Source organism: Podarcis cretensis (assembly GCF_951804945.1).
Source record: "Podarcis cretensis genome assembly, chromosome: 6".
NCBI classification, from domain to species: domain Eukaryota; kingdom Metazoa; phylum Chordata; class Lepidosauria; order Squamata; family Lacertidae; genus Podarcis; species Podarcis cretensis.
This window is the reverse complement of record NC_137175.1, coordinates 60,325,800-60,345,522: the sequence shown is the minus strand read 5'-3', so window position 1 is coordinate 60,345,522 and position 19,723 is coordinate 60,325,800. Positions and strand designations below refer to the sequence as shown.

Genomic DNA, 19,723 nt, shown 5'->3' with positions numbered 1-19,723 from the left:
AATGAGACAGTGCAAGCCTTGGGTTTGAGTGACTGCCTTCCTGTCTCTTCTTTTGCACAAGTACAGTGAGGAGATTGGAAGATTTCACCTCCATCTCCAACTGACCACAGTTTAATGTTACATTTGAATCCTAAACTGTACCTAATCTGAACTAAGGTGTATGGACACCAGTCAGTGTCATAAAGTGAGGTTTGCATTCAGCAAAGCATAGTTAAAGCTATCTACAGTTTGTCCAGCTTATGACATAACACTAATCAGCCATTAATTAAAAAGTGGAAGTGAAAGCTTCCCATTTTCCTCCAGGACTGACCCAAGGCATCTTGTTGTCTGAAGCAAACAGCAACAAGCTCCACACACCCCTTTTCATGTACAGAAACTAACTAGCAGTTAAGTCTTGCTTTAACACATACAATGTGATAGCATCTGTCTGTATGTATATCTCTGTGCACCTGAGGACAGCAGGCTTGTTTAGGCATATTGCACACATATTTCTAATCTCCAATGGAGGGGAATTGTTGAGGAACAGAGGCCTCAGGAGGAACTGAAAGGGACCACTGCAACCTCCTCTAGCATCTGCACCTGAGATAATTCCCTTACTCTGCCGAGCGGTAGGCTGGCAGTGCAAAGCAGAACAGGGAAGGCGTGAGCCTGAGGTTTGCACAGGAACATTGATTACCAGTAAACCATAGTTTATTATTATATCCAAACAAAGCTAGTACGAGCATGCTTTCAAGCATTTCAGCACAATTCTAAAGTACAGAAACATTGCCTTTTCAAAACAATGATATTCAATACTCAGTACATTCTATATTTCAACCAGATTGCTAGGTTATACATTGGCTGCATGTTGCAATTACAGTTGTACCATATTTCTCAAGTTCTTTCTGCTAGTGACGACTTTTCGCCTAAGAAATGCAGTACAATTTGCCGCTAATTTAAGTTCAAAATAATATTACAAAAATGTTTATGCAGAATCATCCTAATCAATTAAATGTGCCTGGTTATTAAACCCGAATTTGTAAAGGAGCAGATAAGCCAAGCACTTTCCGTGAAATAAATTGATAATTGCATCTTCACATTTTCAGGGGTCAGGGGCAAAGCATTGCACTGATTGAGCTAAAGGGAAATATCAGATTAACAATTAATTAGTGTGTTCCCACTCTGTGTTGTAGGGAGATGCATTAATCGGAGGCTGCTTTGCAATGGAGATGATGACTGTGGGGATCAGTCAGATGAAAGAAATTGTAAGAAAGTATATAAAAAGTGCAGCCAGGAGATGGAACAATACTGGGGAATACAAATGCTAGCAAGTGGGTAAGCAGTTCCATTATATTTCCAGAAACAGGACTGATACCAAATGGAACAATTTGCAGTTCTACCTTTAGAATTGAGGTGGGAACCGTTTTTTTCAGCTTGAGGGTCACATTCAATTCTGGGCAATCTTCCCCAGAGCTATGTGCCAGTGGTGGGTGGGACCAGAGGTAAAAGTAGGCAGAGAAACAAATGTAAATTTTACCTTTATTCAGCAGGCTAGTTACTGCACCCACCCAGCCCTACCTTACATTCAGACCACCATGAGGAATTAGCAGAGTTCAAGGAAACATTCCAAAAACACTCAAGGAGGGTGTGAAACTAGGCTGGTGAGGCTGTGGCCTGGGAAGAGATGAGGTAATCAGGGAGGGGAAATGGCTTTGGGGAATCTCAAGGGCCAGATAAATAGGCCTAGAAGTCCACATTTGGCTCAGGGGCCTGGCTAAGATTTCACATTCCTGCTATCAATAAAGAGCTATCAATAAATTCTATGACTGCTTAGAGAAAAGGGGGGTTTTGAGACACATTCTCATACTTCCTAGAAAAGTAGCCATGTTACTCTGTTGCAGCAGAATTTTACAACAGGTGTTAGAAACTTCATATAGTTTAGCTACATCTGAACCTTCATCAACTCATGGGAAGAATCTACATCTCCTCCACCTGCTCATTACCCAGGCAAGGGGACAGCTTTTAAATAAAACATGGAACCAAAAAAATTACAGCAAGCTTAGATACTATTTTAATAGCTCAACTTAACATGGTTGTTCTAGCTGAACCACTACTTCAGAAAAAGGTCTGACCAGAGTAAAAACATAACAAAGCCTATATAGTAGCTCAAACACAGCACACAAAGTGTTATAAAACATTGAAACATATAAACATATAAAACACTGAAACATTCCTAAACATCCTTCTACAAACATCAAGAAAGGTTACAGGTCATGAAGTAAAACACACATGAAGTAAAACACCAGTAACTTCGCCCCTGCAATTACGTTTGGGTGCCCCTAACTGCTTGGGTCATTTGGGTCTCAAATGTCCTACTATATCAGAGTTTCCTTAGCAACCAGGCCTTCCACCCAGTTGTTGACATTCCTGTCCCTATCTGTTCCTTGGAACCTCTCAAGTTGATGCCAGATTTCTTCACCCCAGTGCTAGCTCAAAGCAGAAGTAGCAAAACATCCTGAGTGACCATTTGTGCCAGATAGGAAAGGAGTTTATAACAAGAGTCATAAAGTGCAGGCACACCAAAAGAGGACTAATACATTCTAGCCAAAGGTCCAATACAATTAATGTTGGAACGTTTTTAAAATAAAAAAAAATCTACACCCTGGGTGTCCCAAACCCCTGGCCTACCTGGTGGCAAGTCAGTATGTCAAGTTCCAAGTCCAGGGTCAGTCCACATGCCCAAAGTCCCACAGAGATCCTGGAGCATCAACATGGGCAGTTAGTCGAGCAGACACAGCACCTCAATGATTGCAGCATCTGGGCTTAACGAGGCAAATGACCCTCACCTGTTCTGAGCCTACTCCAGCTGAAGAATCACATAGCGAGCTCCACCTGGACAGCTAGGGAGCTGGGCAGTGGGTTATTGCTTGTCCCAGCCTCCTAGAGAGCCTCTTCTGCTGCTCCCTGCACCTCAGAGCCTGCTGTGTTTGTGGAGACAGGGACCCCTCTGGCTCTGGTGATGGGTCCTGCTGCTCTGTTTCCTGTGCACTGACCCCCGCTCCCATCCCCTCATTGTCCCCCAGTCTGGAAAGCACAGTAGCTGCAATCTGGTATAGATAATACTGAACTGACTGAGCCAACGGTCTGACTTCAGTATAAGGCAACTTGCTATGTTTCTATTCCATATACTATAGCCTCCCTCACACACAAGGCCCTGTCCACCCATATATATGTCTAGGAAGGAAGCAATGGAACAGGTTTTAACTGTTTCAGGTTTTAACCATTTTAACTCTCATGGACTGCCACACCTGACTGCTGGGTTCTGTTCAGCTTAGTGGGTTACAATTAGTGCAAGTATGAAAAAATTCATAATACTTTGGAGGTTCTCTCCTGCGTGGTAACAAAATATGATTTGTTCACTCTGTCTGGGAAAATCAGTATGCTTGATAGACAGACCCAATTTTGACCCCCTCCCATTTGCTGCATTACTGCTTTTTAAAAAATTGTGTAGTTTTTCCAAGACCAAAATAGGCCTCATATGAACTAAAATATGTTGCCAAAAGAAGATGTATAACTTACTTTGAATAACCAATGTCTAAGCATGGCACCTTTATCCATTTCCCTTCTCCCCAGATTAAATATTTTCACAAACGACCTGGAAGGATGGGTTTTAGACTATAAATATTATGCTGGAGCATGTTCTCCCCAGTATATTGGAGACACCAATTTCAGAAAACCATACAATGTAGAAAGCTATTTGGCAGAGGTATGTATTGAAGAGCTGTATGTGCAGTTAAAATTCCTAGGATTGTTGATACATCAAGACATTTATTAAAGTGAAAATAATGCTCAACCAAATATTTATGTTTTATGCTTACGTGTTTTATGTGAAGTCCGAGTCACTTGGGCTTTCTCAAGTACTCTACATATGTGTGCTAGAGATAATCCAGAAGACCTCTTCACTGATAATATCAGGTATTATGAGTTGCATTTTTCCTTCATAAGGAAGATTTTTCATATTTTCAGCAAAGCAGCTAAGGATTCTGTCTCTCTTTTAATGAATCAGCAATACATATTTTTGTAATATATTTTTGTATATTGTTGAGGCACTTAACTTTCTACCAACAAGCCATATGCCTTATGTGTAAAACATGTCTGCATGTGGACAACTATGTATTTATTTAATTATGAATGCCATTTATTTGCTGTCACATACAGAATATTGGTTTGCAATAAATTTATTTATTGGTTTGCAATAAATATATAGAATGAAAACTACAAAAATTATGATAACTTTAGGCGTGGAATCAGGATACAAAAAGTTCCTTATTCATGTTTTTTGTTTAGACCAAAGGCAAATATGAATTTGCGTTGACTGAATATGAATCTTATTCAAGTTTTGAAGAGAATGTCTCCAAGGCAAAAGCGAAACAACAAAGCTTCAGCATTGGCATAAAAATACCAGGCATGTTTGAAGTTGGTTACAGTCAGGATGACCAGAGGTACCAGAAGTACATTCAGAGGACAAAACGATTTTCTTCAACGGTAAACATGCTTCTCCATAATTCTAGGTTCATTTTAGTGAACATGGACAGTTTTAGAAACACTGTGTACTGTGTTTTGAAGTTAGGAAAAGTAAGGGTGTTTTTAGTTTTGCTCAAATGTTTTCACACCACATTTAGAGCTGAAAATCATTATATTCAGAGATTTCTTTCTGTTGTCACATCACCCTTTCTGAATAAGCTCCAAAACAATGGTTCAGGTCTGGGATCATTCTGACACATTACTCAGTCCTCACTATACATTTAAAGCATGATCTTTGCACTTCAAACAGTCATGGCTTCCTTTAAAGAATACTGGAAGCTATAGATTGTTAAGGGTGCTTAAAGTTGTTAGGAGACCCTTGTTTCCCTCACAGAGCTACAGTTCTCAGAGTGATTTAACAATCCATCTCTCTTCAGTGGCAAGTCTGGAAATTATAGATCTAGGAGGATAAAATAGGGGTCTCCAACCAACTCTCAGCACCCCTGCAAAACTACAGCTCCCAGAATTCTTGGGGGGAAGCCATAGCTCTTTAAAGTAGGTTCGTAGTGCTTTAAATGTATGATGTGGATGCAGCTACAATGACTTGTGTTGACCACCTAGGGGGCCCTGAATCCAAACACTACACTTATCTGCTTACCCCTCCCAAACAGATGATCCATTTTAATTTTTTTTTAAAGTATGTTTTTATTGCTTTATTATAAACCTATATGCCAACTATCACATAACCTCATGCCCCAAGGGGGAGTGAAGAAGATACCGTAACAGCTTTTTTCTAAACGAGTTGTCATTTTTATTGTATGGTAATCTTTTTCCCTTTTCCTTTTTAAAGTGATGCCTATCATTGTCATAACCTTATGTCAACTTTGTGAGGTCTGCCTGAAAAGTGATCTATATATACTTTAAAAACAAACAAATCACCATGCAAACAATAACAGAATGCTACACAGATCCATAATTTCAGGGAGGTTCCACGGAAAGAAAGTTGTGCAGCGATGTATATGGGCAGCAGGCATATATATTGTGAAGGAATTGGAATGAATGTCTGTGGAGGGATGTATGCAAAAGATCTGGCCATGTGAAAGTGTGCATTTCCGTTTATTGGATAAGGCTACAGGGGATGTGTGAGAGTACCCTGCAGGTATGATCGGAATTTGACAGGAAGGCTGGGTTCAAAGCCCTGATGCCCCACCACTCACTTCTGCTTAAGAATCTGTTTTTCCAAGGGTACTTTCTGAGATGGCTGCCTTCCTGTCCTTGGAATTTCCAGAGGGATGTCAGCATGTGCATAAAAGGCCATGCTAATGTTAGACTGGTGAAACAAGACAGGTGCTGTCAGTTCAGAATATGGCAATAGAAGCAAAGAAACCAAGCTATTCCACTGCAGGGCAGTCATGACAGTAATATATAATGAAAACTGCTTGCAGGCCTTACATAGTTTAATTATAGACTGAAGCAAGCCTATTCACCTTGGAAGAGTCAGTGCATCCACTGAAATGCCTTGTTCAGGAAAGCAGTGTGGGTTGCATGAAATACTCGCAGTTTCATTGCGGGAAGATGATACCGATCCATGTAGAATTTATTTCAAAACAAACCACTTGATACTTAAAAAGCAGGACTGGATTTCAGCACTACAAAATCCTCAAATTCTTCAGCTCACAAAATTATGGGGGGAAGAAACTTTATTATCACTGATATGAAAAAATAAAGATTTTTTAAAAAAATGGTTATAAGATTTAGATACTTAGGCAAAATAATTTTCAGAGGGGGGGGGGGGGGTTCCAGCTGGAACTCAGTTCCGGTACCTCCCAGGTCCCATTGCCATTTTAAGAGAATGAGGGAGGCATTCATGGTGAGTTTCGGCACCTCTTTTTCTAGAAAAATAGCATTGACAATTATTATTATTATTTATCAAGTGCATTAGGAAATTTGATTCAGTGCCAGAATAATTACGGTATTTTTAATTCACTAATTAAGCTTGAAGATTTATTTCGATGAATGAACCTTCTGAATACGCTTAGTTAGCTATACATATATCCCCCCTGCCCCCCCCCCAATGTAAAATATACATCTAGCTGGCAAAACTTTCTTGAAGGTTACTCTGCTATTACATTTTCTCATATTTTTGGCTTAGACATGAGTCTGGGTATCTTTGTCACAAAGTCCATAGACTACCATACAACTCAGTGTTGTATCATTTTAAAACCTATTTTCAGTTGTTTTTGTACTGTTTTAAATTCAATTTGCAGTGGTTTATAAGTCACCTTGAAACAAACGTAAAAGGTAACAAATCAGTCAAAGCATCATCATCATCACCTGTACATTTATTTCATACTGAGGTTCAGTGTGATATATTTTTCATATATTATTGTATTTCCAAAATGTATTTAATGCAAGCAGCAACACAGATTGTTGTAAACATATCTATGGATGTATAAATATATATGGGGGCCTTGTAATGCAATGGTGGAAGACTTTACAAAGATCCTATCTCTCATTTGAATACATTTGCTTCAATTTAGTCTAGAAAATTTATCCATGCCCGTTCCGAACTGGAAGTTGCCCAATATAAACTGAAGAGTCGGAATTTAATGCTTCACCATGAGTTCTTCCAGAGACTTCTTCGCTTGCCTTTAGAGTACAGCTATGGGGAATATCGAGAACTCTACAGAGACTACGGAACACATTACATTACTGAAGCTACCCTTGGTGGAATTTATGAATATACTTTGATCTTGAATGATGAGCAGCTTCAAAGAGCAGGTATGTGGGCAGAGACGGCTGTAGACAAACCAGATTGTTTTATGCTGACATGGAACAATGTTCTGAACCCAGCATAGGTATTTGACATCACACAAGGTGGCATATTTGAGTAAAGCAATAGTTACCTGATTAATTCATTTTCCTGCAAAGAGATTTGTTTGTTTGATTTAGCTGGATGCTGACTGTCAGGCTCTTTCAATGAGAAAGCAACAAATATTTGTGATTACATGTCTGTATCTTTCTGCTGCTGACTTTGTTTGTTATTATTTGCTCAGATTTTAAAACCATCTGTCTGATCTGAGCATTTACTATTATTATGTGTGATGCTGCTAATCCCACTATCTTAGACTCCCGAACCCAATGGACCTGGTTATCATTTTGACACAGAACTTTCAAGGCCTAACCATTTGGCTTGTAGCTCTGTACATTTACATTGGGGGCCTTGGAAACTTGCATATATATTATTTAATTTTTTAATCTAGAATTTAATTCCTGAGTATGAAACAAGATAAATAAACGCAATGTAACAAGTCATATTGATATTTAGTCCCTTAAGGAACAAGGAAGGTATTTATCTGACACCATGCCTTCTTGTATACAGTATTCATTTCCCTCACCCCCAAGAGTTGAGATGAAGTAATGAGGTTACAGGACCGGCCACCAAGAAAGGCAAAATTGTCATTCATAAGAAGTTCTCCAGCTCTCTTTAATGGAATCCATTCTCAAAGGAGGTGTGACAGATGCATACAATTGGCCTTCTGGAAAGTCTAATAATCTTCTAATTCTGCCAGGCTGTTCTGTTGTTTTAGCTTCAGGTTTTAATACTGACTCCGTTTTTGTTTTGTTTTTGTGTGTGATTGTTGATTTTGCTGCTTTTATTATTTTAGATCAATGCAAACCACTTGAAGGTGTGGAATTTTATTTTTTTTAAATCCCAGTATTTATAACAATGAAGTAATAAGTAATAAGTGGAAATTTAGTATGGGATAATTATTGTCACGTAGGTTGGTATCATGCAGAAATATCTGCAATGTTTCGTGTTTCCTTTGTTGCTTCTGTATGATGACTATGGCCTATAAGCATCACAGAAATGATGGTCATTTAAGCTACAATCCAGTACCAGCGAGGAAGCCGCATTTAACTTTGTGGGACATACTTTGTGCACACAGGGGTGTATAAGGTTGCACTGTTAAAGTATTTTTTCAACCACTTGAAAATAGCTCGGAAACACTTTCCAAGAACAATAAAGTGGCTAAATCCATTGATAAAATCTGAAGCTAACCCCCTCTCAATCTTGTAGGTTCTCTAAGGTTTCTAGTTGTGCCACTCCTCTCCATTTCTGTAAGCATACAGATCGTAGGACTCTGAGGAGCGGTAAATAATTTACTGGGACGACTCTCCTATCTGACATTGCTCTTACTGCTTGATGGATGGTGCTTTCACAAGGGCTAGTGTTTGTTGTGTAGAACAAAGAGAACTTGGGGCTGTTAATCAATAGCTTCAGTCTCTTGTTTACCCATTGGCAACGGGAGCTTGACAAACTGTCTGTAGAAGGTCTTACTGGATTCCTCTCTATGACAGGCAGTGACTCGGATCCAGAGAAGTCCATGCACACAAACAAAGCACTTCTGTGCAACCAACATTTCTCTAGTGGCTGATGCTCTGGAAGTCCTGCAGCATTTTCCAGGGAGTTTTTGGGGGATGTGGGGGCTCAGGAGATGGGAAGCTGTAAAATTCCTGGTCATGAAGATTCAGTGCTTCCAATCTCATGCAATCTGTTTTCTCATTTATCGGATAGTGTTGGAGCCTGCCGTTACAAGTTGCACTTCTTTAGCGTAAAATAAAGACATAGAAAGCCAGCAACATTTCCATAATGTGAGAGAGCAGCTCGTTCAGACTTCTTCTCCTCTCCGGTCACTTTTTCTTGTCCTTTGTTCTGTCCAACCGCATGGCCGTTTGCCAATCTCATGTTACCTCATCCGGTCAAGTTTTTATTACCCCTTTACCATATAAGGTAATCATTGCCCAGAGGAATGTCAGGGGGCACCCTGCAGTATTTACAAACCTCTGCCTTGGCTTTATGACTCCCACAGGATAGCAAGAGGATAGGACAGGTATGGGGAACTACTAGCCCTTAGGCCATATCTGGGCCATGACACATCTAGCCTGTGGCCTCTCCACCTCAGCCCTCACACCCCTGTATAGAAATCAGACTTCCAGGGGAAGCTCCCATGGGAGCCTATGAGAGCTTCCCCCACCCCACCCCCCAATCTAAGCATGATTGCTTTGTGAAGGGTGCTATTTTCATTGGAAACACAGCTGTGGAGGGAGAGAATAGAATAGAATAGAATAGAATAGAATAGAATAGAATAGAATAGAATAGAATAGAATAGAATAGAATAGAATAGATTGCACTACTATTGTTAGTGAAGAATTTATCCTTCATTGTGTGTATGTTTAGATAATAGATATAGATATAGATATAGATAGATAGATATTGATATTGATATATAGATAGTAGTCCAAGTCTTCCTCTAAGGGCCAAGGTAGATGTGATATTTATTGCATACTTTGGCATTGTGCAGCTGTTTTTGTTTGTATGTTTAACAAATAGTTGAGGAGCTTTAACTCGTCATTGTTCACCTCATGCACAAGCCCCTATTTGCAAGGGGGAGAAAGCTCCCGTTGGTGCTAATGACAGCTTTCCTCCCACTGGAAATAGCAGGAACAGAGGGTTGATTCCATCAAGACCATGGTAGGGCAAATAGACAGGAAGGCACCTGTTTTTATATGGCCTTCTGGGGTGTTCTCTAGCTGTTTTCTGCTTAAAGGTAAAGGTAAAGGTACCCCTGACCGTTGTGGACAGCTCTGGGGTTGTGGCGCTCATCTCGCTTTATTGCCCAAGGGAGCCAGCATACAGCTTCCGGGTCATGTGGCCAGCATAACTAAGCCGCTTCTGGTGAACCAGAGCAGCGCACGGAAACCCTGTTTACCTTCCCGCCGGAGCAGTACCTATTTATCTACTTGCACTGCGTGCTTTCGAACTGCTAGGTTGGCAGGAGCAGGGACCGAGCAATGGGAGCTCACCCTGTTGTGGGGACCTTCTGATTGGCAAGTCCTAGGCTCTGTGGTTTAACCCACAGTGCCACCTGCGTCCCCCTGTTTTCTGCTTACCCAACGCCAATTGGGAGGGGCCTTGGCTTAGTGGTGGAAAACATCTTCTTTGCATACAGAGGGTCTCAGGTTCAATCCCCAGCATCTCTAGGTAGGGCTGGGATTGTTACCTACCTGAAATGCTGGAGAGTCATTGTAGACAATGCAGAGGTAGATAGAACAAAGGTCTCACTCAATATAAGGCAGCTTCTTTTGTTCCTATGATCCCATTTTCTGTCTCTGTTGCAATTCCCAGCAACATGGATCCAGAGGGTCAGGAGACACTCGGAGCAGCTGGGGTTGGGTGCATTCTTCCTGATAGTGGAAGTGTCATACACTCACACAGATTTCGGATCCAGACCTGTTTCTTTTAATAAATATTGTGTTCTCTCTCTCTCTCTCTCTCTCTCTCTCTCCCCGTAAGGCTACTCTTTAAGTGATGTCCGGTCTTGTACAAATCACGGAGTCAAAGTTGGTGCAAATATTTATGGTGTTTATCTATCAGCTGGAATATCAATTGCAGGTTGTGATGACATTTTAAAAGAAATTGGAGGTAAGTGAACCATGGTCAAGGAATGTGAACAATCCACACACTAATTTAGAAATTTCAGGGGGGCCGCTAAGGGTGCATTGGAAGATGGCCGACAATACCATCTCTTCGGCTCACACGAGGTAATTAAGAGGCTGATATGGGAGTATGCAGCCTCCCTTGTTGCCCCAAGAGAATGGGGAACACTGCCTTGCCTGCTGTGCCCATAAATCACCCCCAGATTCGAAAGAAGGGGTGAGGGCACTAGGCACAAAGCCCTTGTGTGGTGTCTGGCTCTCCTGGACGCTGTCTCTGATCGCGCACCAGCTGCTGCAGCTTGAAATAAACAATTAGAGGAAAAATTTGGAGGAAGCTAACGCACATGCTTCGAGAGAGGCAGGAGGTTTTATCTGCTAATAATTTTGCCACTGAAAAGAAGAAGATTGAGACGGAAAATTACATCAAAGCACTACAGACATGCTGGTATGTGGAAGGCAACAGAACGGAAAGGGGGGAAACGACTTTTTATTTTTTGTTTCATGTGATTACCTAATAACCCCCTCCCTTAGAAGATCCGTCACAATAACTAATTGGCAAATGGGGTTAAAAACGAGCTGTGTGTGGAAAAAATAATATGAACTCAAAGGTTTTATTCTGTGAAGGACTTGGAAAAACAAAGGCTCTCTTTGTGACGCAGTAAGAATTGAGATTTGATACAGAAGGACAGACATCTGTTGCAGTTTGGTCTTAGGGAGGGCGAGCCAAAGATTTGTTATCTGGATGGTACTGTGAACTGGAAGGGGCAGCTCTCCTGGAAAAAACTAATTTACGATGCAACAGGTCTGGAAAGTTAAAGAGCGGGCTTTAGACTGTATTTCATCGGAATGACAAGAAGGCAATTGCCCGCTCGAGTGGAAACGTCTGGACTATTGGAGGAGAGTGATTCACAAGAGAGCAATATAGAATCCACACAGAAATAGAAATAATTGTTTTTTTAACCCACTTGCGGAGATAATTTGGAGGTGAATGGAAAGGAAAATGAATAACGACAAGGATTGTGAAGAGGGACTGGAAATATCATTCTAAATATGAAAGCAGAAGAAATATTCGAGGATTGGACTCCTGCTGATCAAGAAGCATGGGTACCCCCCACAAAAAAATTTACAATTGGGAAATAATTGTATTATATGATGTATATTGTTATAATTTGGATTAATTGGTTTGATATGTTTAATTTGGTAAATGGAAACTGAATAAAAGTTATTTTTTTAAAAAAATAATTTAGAAATTTCATTCATGAACAAAATACTTGTTTCAAAAAGAAAATTTTGTTAAAAGGTGACTGTAATTGTTGATAAAATGTGAGTTTTAAAGGAGACAGTTCTGTAAAAAGCGTGTTTTATTTTGAAATGTACCAGTTCATTGAAAAACAATGGGCTTCTATAATGTTTCAGTGGTTGTTACAAACATAGGAAACAGAAAATAGCAGCCCTTTTGTATATATCCTTCAAAACATACTAAAATAATAACACAAATGAAGAAAGAGAAAAGGAAGGCAGAAAAAGGACCATCAGCAGTTTACAAAAGACACACTAAATAAATCAATTTAAAGTAAGGCATGGCTGATCTTTGATAGTTTTATAAAATAGTAATTCTAAACAGGGCTTAAAGCGGACTTCCCCAACCTGTTGCCCTTCAGGTGTTTTAGACTATAACTTGAATAGACATGCTGGCTGGGGCAGACTAGTGTTGTGATCCAAAATCTCCTGAAGACAAAATCTCTTGAGGACACTAGAAAGCTAATCTAGAGGACCACAAAGATACTATTTTAAAAATTATTGCCTGAAACAATGAATAATTCCTTACTCACTTGAGCTCGTTGCTTATATTTACTCTGTTTAACAATATGAAATTTAAGGTGGTACAAGTGGACATTGCAGTGTCCCAAGCTGCTAAGTGGCGTGTTCCTCTTCACATTTCTGGACAACCTGGTGCAGGAATCTTGTGCTATTCAGGTCAGAGTTGGGGAAGTTTCAAGAGTGGAGAAGTCTTGATGGGCACTTTTTTTAATTAAAAAAAAATACCTTGCCTTATCCTGCTGTGCTATACTACTAACACCTGATCAGGTGTGGATAACCTTTGGCCCTCTAGATGTTGCTAAACTATAATTCTGTCAGCCCCAGAAGGCATGCCTGATTACCAGGGATTCTGGGAGTTGTAGTTCAGCAACATCTGGCGCGCCAAAGGTTCCAGATACCTGCACTAGAGGTTTGAAAGGTTCAAACCTGAACATGTTGAAGCTTTATCATCAGGGGATTTTATTGCCAGGGAGTGGAAAGGTTGAAAGGAAAAGAGCATTCCTTTTCCTTTCCTATCCTTCTGAAACATCCTGGGTTCATTATTAGAAGGAAGGATGACATTCCGTTTGCAGCCTTCTATGCAGGATGTCTTTCCACTTGTCTAAATCATTGCTTGATGTTACAGTTATCAGATGATAAATATTCATGTACGGATGCACATGTAATCTGAACTGATGTGTTTAATTGTGCCTCTACAGATAACACAGCAGAAAGGAAAATTGTGGAGGACTTTGTCGCCCTTGTTCGTGGAGGTGCAAGCGAATATATAACAACACTTGCTTACAAAGACCTGCCCACTGCAGAACTGATGCAAGAGTGGGGAGATGCTGTTCAGTACAACCCTGAAATCATCAGGATGAAGGTGATGTAAAGCAATCACAATGCTATATTGACACACTGAAATGTGTTTGGGGATACAAGGCTTGTACAAATTTGCTAAAATTTAAGTATGTGAATTTCAAATTTTCACATTGGAATTGAAACTGTGATGTAATCAAGATGGAAAAATAAATTTGATTATATGATTGAAAGAGAAAAGACATGATCAATTAAATTTCACTTTAGTTTCTAACCAGAAAAATGACTAGAAGCGGTCAGTAGAAGATTACTTTACAGTGTCCTGACTTCCCCAAGGAGCTCCCATGTCTCTCCTAAGGGTTGGGTGCTCTCATGAAAGGTGTCCTCGTCCATTTTTTAAAAAAACATTTTCCACCCAATTCAGGAGTAGAGATTGGAGGATCTGTCAATTTTGGTTCCCTCATTCTCATTTCCCTGATCATAAATTCAGTTCTCCACATTTTGCAGCAATGTGCAATTATCCTCATGAAAATTCATTAGCATTGTCGTACAAATTTCTCTTAACACAACTTTATATGCAGCTTTAACATTTTTGCAAGCAATTTCCAAGATATATTTTTGTATGTTATTCCCCCCCCCCCATGTACTCATTTTTATGCACACTTACCCCATATATATGCATTTATACAAACATTGTTTATTTGGAGAACTGCACTGCAAAAATTGGATGTGTGAATTCTGAAGTATGGCTACACTTTTGTTTTGGAAAGTGAAAATTTCATTGATTCAGCTTTAAATGAAAACTGAGTTGAATTTCTGTTCCATCCCTATTCTGGAGTGTTTACTCTGGAGGAGGAAGGGATACAAAAATACCTTCTACTGGTCTCCTTCCATTGGCACATCTTTGGATTGAAACCTAAGGGTGGGCAAGCTGTAGTTCTTGGGTTGCATGTAGCCCTAAGCCTCATTTCAAAAGACCCTTGTAGGCTAACAATTCAGACCTCTGGTGATAGCAATCTTTTCTCCACTTGCTGAGGAGGAAGGAGAGTTCAGAAAGAGAGTGAAAGCTGGTAACAGATAAAGAGAGAGGAACTGGGGCTGTGCCCACTGGCTGGTTTGTACCTTACCCACAAGCAAGTTGGCCCCCCAATAGATTACCATCACAGGATCATGGACCTTGACCCAAAAAGGTCCCCCAACTCTAGTTTAACAATAGCTATTAAAATCTGATTGCGAGGGGTGGATATCATGGACATAGTGTTCAAGTATTAACTCTGAAGACAGTGACTGTGGAGGGAAACTGAGCTTGACTCTCTTTCAAAGGTGCCACTGATGCCCACCCACTACTTGGTTTGGGGGTAGAGTAGTGATGGGTGGCACATCTGCGTCAGACCAATGAGGGGCTCTTCTGAGCCCTGGGGTCAGTGCCAGACCTGAGCAAACACTGGTGCTGGGTCTGTGGCCCACAGCTAGCATGGTCAGTGTTAATGGAAGTTATAATCCAAAACTTGAACTTATGTAACTTCAGTGGCCTGAAGTGCCTTTAACCAGCTGTGACAGATACGACAACTATGGCTGTTTCTGGACAAGGAAAGCATGACCACAGTAGTTCAGGCATTGGTGACTTCAAGACTGGATGACTGCAATGCACTCTAAAAACATTTTTAATTTAAAGTATATTACCACTTCTCCCCTCTCAACGTAGGTGGAGCCACTGTATGAATTAGCAACTGCCACCACCTTTGCAAATGCAAATACTCTGAAACAAAACTTGAGGCGTGCCCTGGAAGAGTTCCAACAGGAAACGAGTAGCTGTCACTGCAGTCAGTGCCAGGGCAATGGAAATGCTTTTTTGAAAGGTAAGATCTGGCCTCTCCCCTTTCATGCCTGACATTGCTGATCAGGAGAGAGTGTGCTTTTGCCCCAGCTGTCTTCGTTTTGCCATTAAATATCACGAAGGGAATATAATAAGAAGAGATATTCATTTAAATGTCACTATTGTTTCGTGGGCAGTGCAGCGAGATAGCGGACTGTGCTGCTTTGGCAAGTGGAATGTAATCTTAATCATTTACATTTAGGAAGGCTTTTCCAACTCAATTATGCATAAAACACAAAGTTGCAATCTGCTTGAAATCTCTTTCGGAAATAGCTTTGCTAAGCTTAGCAAGCTGACTAGCTCTCTGGCCATTAATTAGTGTTTCTCCCAGCTCTTGGAAGATGAAATGCCATCTGCAACTGCTAAAGACTGTTATCATTATCATCACCAGAGATTCTGCATTGAGCGCTTCCCCCACCCCGCTCACATTTTGGGCTGCTCTTGCTTTGAAGACGACACTGGCTTCACTGCACAGGGGAAAGTAATTTTTGAATTGTAATAAAATGAGTCACTCGGACATATGAAGCTGTCTTCATACTTTGTTAGGGTATCGGTACATCAAGAATGATCGGCGCTGTGAGCAGCTACCCAATAAGTCTCAGTGCAAAGACAGGAAGAGAGTGAAGTGTCTGATATCAAGACACACTGTTTGTTCAGCTAGCTCAGTAGGGCCAGCTCTGATTAGCAGTTGCTCTCCAGGGTCTCAGGGGTCTTGCACATCACCTGTTGGAGGAGGAGGAGTTTGGATTTGATATCCCGCTTTATCACTACCCGAAGGAGTCTCAAAGCGGCTAACATTCTCCTTTCCCTTCCTCCCCCACAACAAACACTCTGTGAGGTGAGTGGGGCTGAGAGACTTCAGAGAAGTGTGACTAGCCCAAGGTCACCCAGCAGCTGCATGTGGAGGAGCGGAGACGCGAACCCGGCTCCCCAGATTACGAGACTGCCGCTCTTAACCACTACACCACACTGGCTCTCACACTGGCAAAACACGAGGCTCACCAAGACCCTTGTAGGCAGCTATACATTGGTGGTGGGTTGCATTTGGCTTGGTGCATCACAAGTTCTGCGAGATCAGCAGTTTTCAACCTTTTGGGACCCAGCCCCACCTTTAACTGAAGCATGCAACTAGGGACCCCTTTCTCTCTTTTTTCTTTAGTGTCAGATCAGGCTTCAGTCTAGTAGTGGCTCCTGAACAACCAGTTGAAGACTAGTGTTTATGATAAGCATAGTTTCAACACTACTGAGATAAGGGCGAGGAGCACTCCCATTTACAACCCTCTTGCAGAAGTACAAGGTCAGCTTTTCCTGTGTTGTTACTGCCACCTCTTTAGAAAAGATTGGAAAAGAGCCAACACTGTGCCGATTACTTCCTACTCTTTCTGCACTACAATTTTTTTTACCTGCTTCTTGAGGCTTTGTGTATATATATAAAATGGGTTCAGAAGAATGGGTTGACTCTACCTATTGTGTTTTTCAGGGACTCACTGTGAGTGTATATGCCCCCTGGGACATCGGGGTCTTGCCTGTGAAAACACACTAAGGACAGGTAAGAGATTAAAAGGATTTTTTTTTATAAAGAAAAAGAAAAAGAACAAACTATTGGGAGAAAATGACTACAGAATGATGTATTTGTTTTTATTTAGAAGTATTTACACACGGCTTTATATTTAAACTATCCAAAGCAATTTGGATGCTAGCTATCCTTTTCTTACTCATCTAAGAAGGTTTGCCAAAGTAGGTCCCAGCCAACAAAATGTCTGGGGCATGTTCCACAGGGGGGGATGCACTGGGACAACTGATCTCAGTGATCACGGGTAGGAGGAGGAGTTACGCTAAGACCAGACCATGTCATTACAGAGGAGGCAGGTTTAGTCGTTGTCTGAGGACTATCCCTGCCTCCGGGTCTGGTCCTGACCGGATGGATACTAGAATCAGCAAGGGATACCCACATGACCTGAAGGTGCTGCTGTGCAATGCCAGGTCAATGATTCATAAGACCACTGCCATCCATGACTTGATCATGGATGGAGGACTTGACCTGGCATGTGTAACAGAGACTTGGTTGGATGAAGCAGATGGGCCTGTACTTGCCGCTGCTTGTCCACCAGGTTTCTCTTACGCACAGCAACCCAGGTCATGTGGGCGGGGAGGGGGGGTTGCAGTGATTTTTAGGAAGTCATTAGTTTGCACCAGGCGTCCTATTGAGAAGACCCAGTTTTCCGAGTACATGTTCTGGAAGTTGGGCAATAGGGGCAGTACAGGATTCTTTTTGGTGTACCGACCTCCCCGCTGCACCAAGGATTCCCTGCCCAAGCTGCTTCAGGTTGTGGCGGATGTTCTCCTGGAGACACCTAGCTTGCTTGTCCTAGGGGATTTTAACATCCATGCCGACACGACCTTACAAGGGGCTGCTCGGGACTTCGTGGAAAGCATGGCCTCCATGGGGCTGTCCCTGAATAAGTCTGGCCCAACCCATAGCCACGGACATGCCTTGGACCTGGTGTTTACCTCTATGGATGTTGGTGATCTGACACTAAGTAAAAGTGAAACGAAAGAAGTGCCATGGTCAGATCACTTCCTGGTGCAACTGGACTTCTCTGCGACCCATCCCCTCTGCAGGGAGGTGGGACCGATTCGGATGGTCCGCCCCCGCCACTTAATGGATCCAAATGGTTTCCAGAGAGTGGTAGGGGATGTTTTATCCCATGTTGATGGCCTTTCAGCCAATTCCCTGGTGGCCCGCTGGAATGTGGAGTTAACCAGGGCTATTGACTGTTTGGCTCTGAAGCACCCTCTCCGACTGCATGGAGCCTGGACAGCCCCGTGGTTTTCCACGGATCTGAGGGCAATGAAACAATCATTGAGATGGCTAGAACGCCGGTGGCGGATAACTCATTCCGAATCTGACTGGACACAGGTTAGAGCTCAACGTCGAGCCTACCAAGTGGTGATAGCGACGGCGAAGAAGACTTTCTTCACCGCCTCTATTGCATCTGCAGAAAACAGCAGCAGGAGACTTTTTCAGGTGGTTCACAATTTAGCGGAACCACCTGCGACATCGGGGCCCAGTACGGGCCACATGTTCTCCTGCAATGATTTTGCAAAGTTTTTTGCAGATAAAATCGCTCAGATTCGGGAAGAAGTAGACTCCACCGTGGGAGCAGGGCCAGGGCGGGAGAGTGCTAGAGTCCTGTCTAGTCAAGTTGAGTGGGATCAATTCCAATCTGTTACCTCCGAGGATGTGGACAGGCTGCTTGGACGAGTGAAACCAACCACCTGTCTCCTGGATCCTTGCCCATCCTGGCTTATAAAAGCTAGCCGGGGAGGACTGGGTGATGGGCTTCGTGGGGTGGTGAATGCTTCCCTCTGTGAGGGAGCCTTCCCAGACCTGCTGAAAGAGGCGGTTATTAAACCGCTTCTTAAAAAACCATCTTTAGATGCGGCCTCAATGGCCAATTATTGCCCAGTCTCAAATCTTCCATTCTTGGGCAAGGTGATTGAGCGAGTGGTTGCTGAACAACTCCAGGCACGCCTGGAAGAAGCGGACCATTTGGATCCCTTCCAGTCGGGATTCAGGCCTCATCATGGGACTGAAACTGCCTTGGTCACACTGGTTGATGATCTCCGGCGGGCTAGGGACAAAGGTGAGAGCTGTTTCTTAGTTCTGCTGGATCTCTCAGCGGCGTTTGATACCATCGATCATAACATCCTTCTGGACCGTCTTGAGGGGCTGGGAGCTGGGGGCACTGTCATACAGTGGTTCCGCTCCTTCCTCCTGGGCCGTGTTCAGAAAGTGGTGGTGGGGGATGAGTGTTCAGACCCCTGGGCTCTCACTTGTGGGGTGCCTCAGGGTTCTGTCCTCTCCCCCATGCTTTTCAACGTTTACATGCAGCCACTGAGAGAGATCATCTGGAGGTTTGGGCTGGGTGTTCATCAGTATGCGGATGATACCCAGCTCTACCTCTCTTTAAATCAGAACCAGTGAAGGCGGTGAAGGTCCTGTGTGAGTGTCTGGAGGCGGTTGGAGGATGGATGGTGGCTAACAGATTGAGGTTGAATCCTGACAAGACAGAAGTACTGTTTTGGGGGGACAGGAGGCGGGCAGGTGTGGAGGATTCCCTGGTCCTGAATGGGGTAACTGTGCCCCTGAAGGACCAGGTGCGCAGCCTGGGAGTCATTTTGGACTCACAGCTGTTCATGGAGGCACAGCTCAAATCTGTA

General features: G+C 42.4%; 1 protein-coding gene across 1 annotated transcript in view; it reads left to right on the top strand.

The window, feature by feature from the left end:
* The window catches only part of C8B (complement C8 beta chain), a 42,460-nt gene that overhangs the window by 19,911 nt on the left and 2,826 nt on the right, over positions 1 to 19,723 (top strand). Inside the window, exons 4-11 of the mRNA XM_079982110.1 lie at positions 1,173 to 1,314; positions 3,613 to 3,745; positions 4,327 to 4,524; positions 7,044 to 7,284; positions 10,862 to 10,990; positions 13,524 to 13,687; positions 15,329 to 15,482; positions 16,980 to 17,048. Coding sequence (XP_079838236.1) covers positions 1,173 to 1,314; positions 3,613 to 3,745; positions 4,327 to 4,524; positions 7,044 to 7,284; positions 10,862 to 10,990; positions 13,524 to 13,687; positions 15,329 to 15,482; positions 16,980 to 17,048 — 1,230 coding nt within the window. The remainder of the gene's footprint in view (positions 1 to 1,172; positions 1,315 to 3,612; positions 3,746 to 4,326; positions 4,525 to 7,043; positions 7,285 to 10,861; positions 10,991 to 13,523; positions 13,688 to 15,328; positions 15,483 to 16,979; positions 17,049 to 19,723) is intronic.